The following is a 10,016-nucleotide window of genomic DNA, read 5'->3' as shown; positions in this document are numbered from 1 at the left end:
ATCATATTGGGGCCTGCGGCACCATGTTGTAGGTCTGCATTATCGTGAAAATGTTTTAAGGCCCCAGATTTCCAGGTACATTGTTTGCCAGACGGTTGTTAGGTCAATAGAGAATGTTTTGGATGTCCCATGGTTAGTCAGGAGCCCGATGAATAGGGATTAGCTGTAGGCACGCTCAGAGCAGATTTAGATGTGTCCATCTAGCTTTGAGGTTGGCTCCACTGCCTTGTTTTTATTCTACATATTGGGGTTGTTTTTTTTTTGTCATGTTACAATGCTGCCACCAAACGTGTACTATTAAGGGTTGAAAAGTGTAAAGTGTAAAGTGTAAAGGGATTCAAAATGTAGAAAGAAAGTCTGCACACATATGGCAAGTACACTTTGTTTTAGATACATGTGATTTAATTGTAACTCCGTAACCCCTATACTCTGACTGAGTATATCTGCGGAAGAGTCTCCCTAGACTGTGCTTGCTTTTGCTTAAATTAATTATCTCCCAGGCATTCGAGGTATAATACAAAACCACAAAACACCACAAAATGTATATGTAACGGCTACCCCAGTGGAGAGGGTGTATCAGCCGTTGGAGACATCCTTCTTCCCGGCAAGATGCTGTGTAGTAATGGAATAGCCTTCTTTCTATCAGCTGGATCCAAGTAGAGAGGGAGAGGTAGAGCTCTTAAAAGAGCTAGTGATTAGCTGAGCAGGTTCCCTTTCAATAACGAGACAAAGCTAAGTTTTGAAGGGTAAAATAGAACTGAGGTTTTAATGACAGGTACTCTCCTTTTATGCGGTGCTCTCATGCAAGGGAGACACCCACAGACAATTAGACATTAACCAATCAGACAATGGTTACAACCCACAGATTCCCTTCCCTCTGCTTGGGAGATAATTGAGTTTTTTACTGTATCTACTCAATTATCTCCAAGCTAAAACTTATACTTTTTATGCATTTTTAGAACTTTCTGATTTTTCACCATACAGAAATAAAACTTATATTTTTATGAACAACACAACTTGGGGACAAACATATTCAAAATTCGTGCAAATCCGTTCAGGGGTTCCAGAAATATTAAAAAGTGTCTTTGGATGTTTGTTTGCATGCCCAAAACAGTTCCACAGATCCAGGCTGTGCGGTCGGTCTATTTCTGCCCTGAAAAATAACAAAGTCCCATCCGAAGGCGGCGTTTGAATAGTCGAATGCACTTAGACTTGTGTCGAAGTGAAAACGGGGTTAAGTTTCAGCGGTGTTCGTTAGTTAAGTGGAGGTCTATTTTACATTAAAAAGATGACAAAGTCCCATTCGAATGTGCGTTCAAATCTTCGAACGGGACTTAGTCTCCAGCCGCAATGTCGAAGGATAGGGGAATATACAGGTCAGCAGTATTCGTTCAATTGTGTGGCCGATATCCGTTCCAGGGATTTGATGGCACACACCGCTGACCTCGTTCGACTGAATTAAAATGGCCGCCGCCATGTGTTCGATTGTCTAATGGCTGCCACTTCGACCACTTCGGCTGTATCCGAAGTGCCATATCAAACGTACCAATCCTTTGCACAAAACAGTTAAAGGGCCAGAAAGTCTTTTTTCTTAGGTACAGGGCAATGTGGATGATGGCAGGAAAACAAAAGGTAGAGGTTCCCAGGCAACATGGTAGGAGGTTGTTACAGTATACAAGTTTGATAAGAACCCCCACAAGAATTATATCCCCGGATAGCCCGGATTTGAGTGCCCAAGTTGTGCAAATATCGCTCGAATCTGTGTAGTATAGGCGAATTGCCAGCGTGGAAAGGAGATAGTTGCCGGTCCACTGTGTGGAGTTCCTGTATCAACATAAACGAAGAATCCCTCTGGCTCATATGTAGTGAATTGTCCCCTTGTTTGGGAAAATCTTTTCTCTGAAAAGTGCTCTCTTGGCTTGTCTGGTAACAGAGTAGGCAACATTATGATTTTTACTTTGTTCATTAGGCATAGTGTCATTTTACATTTTGCCAAGTGAATAAAAGTAAGTTTGTGACGTAGGGGGGCGGGGCCTAGCTAACATGGCCGACGGACGTGTCTGAGGGGAGCTCCTCACATCCCCACGGCGAAAACTACAAAAAAGTAGCGCACCGATTACTAAATTGAGGCTCAAGGGCTGCAATCGGAACCCCACACAGAAGGGGGATCACCCACAAGCGGCTGGGGAGCACCGTCCACGACCCGCGACCAAATCACTCACTGCGGCCTAACTGAAAGGTGGACCACATGGAGAGGAGACATGGCCGGTCTCTCAGCCACCCGCCATCAGAGTGCCTTAATCAACCCGATCCCCCCCCCCAGGACCGGAGGGGGTTATCCCGGTCCCACCTGGGGGCCCAGCGTCTACAAAGTACAAAGAACTCACCAGTTCCCCAGGTTGCTCCTTCACAACAATCTAAAATGGCGACTGAGGAGGAGAACACACGGATGCCAGCATGGGAGGCACGATTTAATGATGCCTTCGACAGAATCTATGCAGCATTCTGGCACCGGATTGCATCCCGGGCAGTACAGCCACCGTTGCAGCCAGCGACCGGGCATCAGCAGACACCCCGATCTGTCCAGCAACCCCTAAGCCTGGAAACATACCGAGCGCAAGGCACTAGTGTACCAATCAGTCGCAACGCCCACGTGGAAGACGCTGCCGCTGTGACCGCTTACCCTTCATCTGAGCCGGGCGCTCACCAGGAGGAAATCCTCTGTAGCCTGCCATACACCCAGGGAGACCGGGCTCCGGCAGATCCCTGGGAACACGATCCTGGTGATGGGATCAATGGCAACCGGGCAAGAGCACCCACTAAGGCCTCAGGCCGAAGACAAGCGGCCCCCGGACGCAGTGACACCACGGCATTGGAGCAAATCATCCAACCTCACCGCCGGAGAAGCGCACCATGCGGAGTGGGCTGAGTACAATCACAGACACAACGGGACATGCCAGTCACTGCCTGGCGACCTCACTGGTACTCAGTTGGGACTTTGAACTGGGAGCATTGCAAACCATTACCTCAGTTGCCTAGCTTGGCACGACCCCAAGGGGTACCTTGATACGCAAGTCTTATGCTTTAACATTGCCCACATTAACAGCTAGCCAAAACAGCTACAATATGCCTATCATGTATCATATGAGCACTGTATACCCGACGTCCTAGCATATCACTGCATAACTGCAATATCTTCAATGCTCATTCTGCCTGCCTTACTGTTTATGTTTGTTTATTTTGGTGTTAGTAAATTCACACAGGTCTGCTGTACCCTCAGTCCGTAAGGCAAACACTGGCCAGGCCATATTGCCTAACATGCCCGAATACCTCTCCTTACCTTACTCTAAACTATGCTGTCCTTTTTGTTACTCACTGTTTATTATGAGCTAACTTTCACGGTGAGCAAAATGTACTAGCATGACTATACAGTCACCATTGTATTCCCAATTTTTATATTATAATGGGAATAAGAGCGCACAAATATTTTACTATTTTAGGTATTACTTAATCACCATAATGTTTCATAGTCATATTTTTGAGGTTTCATGAAAATAAAGTCAGTTTTTAAGTATGGTAAACCATACATCAGTTATAGATTTTTTTTTTTCATAACTCCCAGTACATTTTTTTTTTCAGATATTTCCAGCAGCAGAAGTTTTTCTAAAGGACAGGATAACAACAGAAATATACTAAGCAAGATTATGAAGAAATCTTCTAATAAGACAACCAAGGATTCCAGCTCTCCAAACTCAAGCAATTTCTCAGAACCCTATATGTCTACAAAGGATATCATAAACACAAAACCTTTCTCATGTTCTGAATGCGGAAAATGTTTTCGCTGGCCGTCAGAAATTGTTATACATCAGAGAACTCACACGGGAGAGAAACCTTTCTCATGTGCTGAATGTGGGAAATGTTTTAGCCAGTGCTCAGGTCTTAGTACACATCAAAGAACTCACACAGGAGAGAAACCTTTCTCATGTGCTGAATGTGGGAAATGTTTTAACAGACATGCTCCCCTTGTTTTACACCAGAGAACTCACACAGGAGAGAAACCTTTCTCATGTGCTGAATGTGGGAAATGTTTTAACAGACATGCTCCCCTTGTTTTACACCAGAGAACTCACACAGGAGAGAAACCTTTCTCATGTGCTGAATGTGGGAAATGTTTTAGCCATAACTCAACTCTAGTTAACCATCAGAGAACTCACACAGGAGAGAAACCTTTCTCATGTTCTGAATGTGGGAAATGTTTTAGCCTTAACTCAGCTCTAGTTAACCATCAGAGAACTCACACAGGAGAGAAACCTTTCTCATGTTCTGAATGTGGGAAATGTTTTAGCCAGTGCTCAGGTCTTAGTACACATCAAAGAACTCACACAGGAGAGAAACCTTTCTCATGTGCTGAATGTGGGAAATGTTTTAACAGACATGCTCCCCTTGTTTTACACCAGAGAACTCACACAGGAGAGAAACCTTTCTCATGTGCTGAATGTGGGAAATGTTTTAGCCATAACTCAACTCTAGTTAACCATCAGAGAACTCACACAGGAGAGAAACCTTTCTCATGTTCTGAATGTGGGAAATGTTTTAGCCTTAACTCAGCTCTAGTTAACCATCAGAGAACTCACACAGGAGAGAAACCTTTCTCATGTTCTGAATGTGGGAAATGTTTTAGCCTTAACTCAGCTCTAGTTAAGCATCAGAGAACTCACACAGGAGAGAAACCTTTCTCATGTTCTGAATGTGAGAAATCTTTTAGCGGGCACTCAAATCTTGTTTCACATCAGAGAACTCACACAGGAGAGAAACCTTTCTCATGTTCTGAATGTGGAAAATGTTTTAGCGGGCACTCAAATCTTGTTAAACATCAGAGAATCCACACAGGAGAGAAACCTTTCTCATGTTCTGAATGTGGGAGATGGTTTAGACATAACATAACTCTAGTTACACATCAGAGAACTCACACAGGAGAGAAACCTTTCTCATGTTCTGAATGTGGAAAATGTTTTAGACAAAACACAGCTCTAGTTAAACATCAGAGAAGTCACACAGGAGAGAAACCTTTCTCATGTTCTGAATGTGGAAAATGTTTTATCGGGCACTCAAATCTTGTTACACATCAGAGAACCCACACAGGAGAGAAACCTTTCTCATGTGGTGAATGTGGGAAATGCTTTAACGAGCACTCAAATCTTAAAGCACATCAGAGAATCCACACAGGTGAGGAACCTTTCTCATGTACATAATGGAGAAATAGTTTTGTCAGTAAACCAGATTTTGTTAAACATAACTGACACAGTAGAGTTTTTATAACGTGCTTATGAATTAACATGGGAATAAAACCTCTAATACTGTGAATTGCTCTCATCCTGACACAATATATACCTTTGACAGTAGCAACGTATAAATGATGCATTGGTGTTGTGATTGTGTTAACTCTAACGAGCCCCTCTTTACTTTTCTCCCCTTTGATATTACTGTTAAATTTGGCTCTGACGGCCGTGGGTTTTGCGAGAGTTAGACTGGGGAAGATGAACGGAGCTGCTGCAAATCTTGTAATGAGCCCGGCGGTCCTGGTCTGTATATATTGTGTGTGTATATATTATAAAAATAAATCATTTTAAAAATTAAAAATAATTACATAAATTTAAAATAATTGTGTGTGTGTGTGTGTGTGTATATATATATATTTATTTAAATACACAATTACATAAATAATTTCATAAATATACAGGTAGACTTCATATATAAATATGTATATATATATTTAAATTCTATGTGCATATTTATGTAATATTTTTATATAATTAAGTCATTTTATTGATTGCAATTTGAGGGACCTGCCTGACAACCCAGGCCGCAAGTCCATGACACCCTAAAACCTGTTCATGGGGGGTACTGTTTTACTCGGAAGGCTTTGCTGAACACAAATATTGTTTCAAAACAGTAAAACATATCACAGCGTTTATATTGTCGAAGAACGTTTTTTGCATTTTTCACACACAAACAGCACTTTTACTGATATCATTGTTGTGATACATTTTACTGTTTTAAAACACTAATATTTGTGTTCAGCGAAGTCTCCCGAGTATAACAGTAGCCCCATGTACAGTTTTATAGTGTTTTTGAAAGTTACAGGGTCAAATGTAAGGCTTGAATTCCTTTTTTTTTTACATTGAAATTTGCCAGATTTGTTACTTTGCCTTTGAGAGCATATGGTAGCACAGGATTGAGAGTTACCCCCATGATGGCATACCATTTGCAAAAGAAGGAAACCCAAGGTGTTGCAAATGGGGTATGTTCAGTTTTTTTAGTAGCCAATTAGTCACAAACACTGGCAACAGTTAGCATTCATAATTGTTTTTTTTAAATGCTACTTTTGGCCAGTGTTTGTGGCTACTAAAAAAGACTGGACATACCCCATATTGAATACCATGGGTTGTCTACTTTACAAAATATGTACATGTGAGGTGTGATTCAGAGATTTATGACAGCTAACAGTGTTACAATGCCACTATTGATACATTTTTACAAATATATATTTTGAAACGGCAATGTCCTACTTGTGCTTATAGCCCTATAACTTGCAAAAAAAAGCTAAGAACATTTTAACATTGGGTATTTCTAAATTCAGGATGCGTAAGAGATTTTGGTGGTCAAAGTTAGAAAAAAGTGTATTTTTTAATACATTTTATGATATAATGGAAATAATGGTATCTTAGACTATTTGATGGTGATAAAAACGGTATATAAAATGTGTGGGTACAGTAAATGAGTAAGAGGAAAATTACAGCTAAACACAATGTTATGGTTACCTCCAAGCTAGCTGAAGACTGGACCGTTTGGATGTCCTGGTTCCCGAGTGTGGAGAGAGAAACGCCGTTTCGTTCAGCATAACATAAGAATCCTGCGAATATAAAGCAATCCCACTAGCTATGGTACAGCTAGGATACCCTTGTTCCCACAAAACGAGTCGAGGCTGCGATTTGAGGGTCAAAACGAACTGGCTTTAATGGCACACAGACATCGCTATTTATGCAAAACCCCAGGTCCAGGGACAGCCCCCTCTGGACCTGATGGGATACAGGGACAATACAAACAGTCGACCAATGGCATTACAGTATATCGTTTGAAATAGTCACCGCCCAGCTTGGAGATAATGACTCTAACGGTTATGGCAATTTAATTATCTCCAAGCGCCCCAAATCCCACGTGTTATTGTAACAGGTAAAACAGTATAAAAATACACAACTGTAACATTTTAATAGACACATTTTATATTCTACCATTCGTTGGATAGCCCAGATCTGAGCGCAGCAGATAGGCAAATAGCGTTCAGATCTCACGAACGGTATATCCAGTCTTTTCAATACAAAGTCCTTTCGTGCCTTTTTGTCCCGAACACGAGATGGCGGACATGTTTTCAGGCGGGTGAATAGAGAGCGGGACCTGGGCCTAAAACCCCTGGAGCGAGTAACGGATGAACAGTTGCATGAATACCGCTCAGTGGATGGTTGTCCCAGCCCTTCATGAGCCGAACAGAGACCGCCATGAAAGGGGGGTACTTAGCTTGCAGTTAACAGCAGACCGAACGTTCTAATTGTGGCCACATGCCTGGGTGTAGGTGGTCCTTGTTTGGGAGTCTTTCGGAGTTTCAGTTCGGTGAATTATTATCCGAACGAGGGCACCCTGAGGCAGTCAATTAGGCTTGTGGTTAACCGCAGACCGCAGTTTCCCGGTGGTCAATAGGAAGCACACTCCACTTGTAAGGTGGTCGGCCATTCGGTTGTTTTAGAGGTGAAAAAGGTTAAGTGGCGGCACACGCCAAGGGCCGGGTGTGGTCTTTGTTCATATGCACGAATACATAGTCCTGACTGTTCGTGTAATGTGTTTTATATAGTAATACTACCGAAACATAGTATACGGTAAAATAAACAGGGTAATCCCGTAACACACAAACACCCCAGAAATTTAAAAACAGCCCTAGTCCTTAATGGTAAGAAAATTTAAAAATGGTCTGGTCACAAAGGGGTTAATCTTTGTTTATTTTTGTAAGTGTTATTGCACATACTGTTTGGTTAATTTATGTTCCCCATTTATTAATTCCACTTATCTAATCTCTCCCATTGATTGGTTTAATTTTCTCACCTAATTTCCGCATGCCTTTTCACCCCTAGTTTATTGATTTATCTAACCTCAGACTCTCTCTTACTGTCTGTGACCCAACCAACAGCATTCATAAGTTTTACTCAGGACTCGGAGCTAATAAGTGTTGCAGCCAAAGGCATATGGAAACATTTCTGGCAGCACAAGTCCATCAAAAGCCATCTCTTCAGACCATAGCATCAAAAATAGTAACTATTATTTCACAAACCTATGTTTCACGTCCTCTTAAAGGGCCACGGTCCTCTTTTACCTTTTAATTCTGCTACTTCCCACCATGTTACTTGTTTGCTATGTGGAAAATGTTAAGTCAGTAAAGCAAGTCTTGAAACACATCAAAGAACTCACACAGGAGATAAGCCTGTCTCACGTTCTGAATGTGGGAAATGTTTAATCAGCAAGGCCAAATTAACATAGGGGCTGATGGAGCTGCAGCTCCAGGCCCAGGCCCATGGAATAGGTCCATTGGTTTAGAAGAAAACATTTATTTTTTCCTTTTTTTTTTTTTTTTTTTTTTTTACACATTACTCTTAGGGTTGCCACCTGGCTGGTATTTTAGGGTATTTGAGGCTGCCTGGCCAGTGCCGGTATTGCAGTAAATCCGGCAATACAAATGCCGGCATATTTCTATGTATAAACAGAGATTACTCTGCAATACCTGCGCCGGCCAGTAGGGATCACTGTGTGTGGAGAGAGGCAGGGATAGGAAGTGACCGCATATCTCTACACACTGATCCGTGCGGGAGCAGCTACACAGCATACAGAGTTCAGACAGCAGCTCCCAGCCTACAGCTCAGGGAAGGCAGGGATGGGGTAAAGGCTGCAGGGAGACATGGGGACACTAGGGGACACTGGGTGACCTGGGAACACTGAGACACTTGGGGACAAAAGAAGATCAGGGGACACTGAAACACTAGGGGACGCTGTGAGACACTAGGCACTTGGGGACACTGGGAGACATGGGGACACTGAGACACTGTGTCCCTAGCGTCTGTGTCCCCATATCTCCCAATGTCCCTAAGTCTCTCAGTGTCCCCTAGTGTCCCAATGTCTCACAGTATTCCCATGTCTCTTAAGTGTCCCCTAGTGTCCAAGTGACACTGGGCAACATGGGGACATGAGGGGACACTAGGAGACATGGGGCACTGAGACACATGGGGCACTGAAGCATTGTGATTGGGACACTGTGATACATAGAAGACACTGATACATGGGGACATAAGGGGACACTGGGACACTTGGGGCACTGAAACACTGTGATACATAGGGGACAGACACTAGGGGATACTGGGAGACATGAGGACACTGAAAGACTAGGGGACACTGGGTGACAGGGAGACACTCGTAACAATCCATCTTTTATTCAGCAAAATAAATGTGAGTAGTTTTTGGGTGATTTTACAGAATTTTTTCTTAGGTCACTCCTTGTGATTTACACGCATACATAATTAATTATGCAAATTAGTAAGGCCGGTATTTTTTTCCAAGAAAGGTGGCAACCCTAACTATCATTCACATACTCTTGCTTAAGTATTGAAACTTTAGAGGGATATATGGGAACAAAACTTGTGCGGACTGGCTGACAATGAAATTAGTTAAGGTAAAGTTGACTTGCTGCTTTAGTCTCTCTAACACTGTGACATGTTCCTTTTCTTCTACACTCACTACATACAGCTTTTCTCTGTCCCAGACTATATACCAGGAGCTTCTGCCTGCTAGTAAGGAGGTTAAGAGAGGAATGGACCAGCGAGTGCTAGGGGGACAGTCCTTAGAAAGCGTGGAGCGAACTCCTCGTTAGACACATTTATGCCAAGCTCAGGGTGCTGTCTGTCTGTCCTTAGTTGGGC

At 42.7% G+C, this 10,016-nt stretch overlaps 1 protein-coding gene across 1 annotated transcript; it reads left to right on the top strand.

Annotated features, from left to right (window-relative positions):
• The first annotated feature begins 3,704 nt into the window (after positions 1–3,704).
• Positions 3,705–5,288, top strand: LOC134569301 (oocyte zinc finger protein XlCOF7.1-like). Its single transcript, XM_063428219.1, has one exon. It carries the CDS (start codon positions 3,705–3,707, stop codon positions 5,250–5,252), a length of 1,548 nt encoding a protein of 515 aa, XP_063284289.1. The 3' UTR covers positions 5,253–5,288.
• Positions 5,289–10,016: the final 4,728 nt, after the last annotated feature.

The sequence above is a fragment of the Pelobates fuscus genome, chromosome 7, assembly GCF_036172605.1.
Source record: "Pelobates fuscus isolate aPelFus1 chromosome 7, aPelFus1.pri, whole genome shotgun sequence".
In the NCBI taxonomy this organism is placed as follows: Eukaryota; Metazoa; Chordata; class Amphibia; order Anura; family Pelobatidae; genus Pelobates; species Pelobates fuscus.
The sequence above is the reverse complement of the archived record's forward strand: the minus strand, read 5'-3'. Positions and strand labels throughout refer to the sequence as shown.

Bases quoted from the DNA above. Each gene is read 5' to 3' on its own strand.
- LOC134569301 (XM_063428219.1), top strand. From the start codon at position 3,705: ATGAAGAAATCTTCTAATAAGACAACCAAGGATTCCAGCTCTCCAAAC.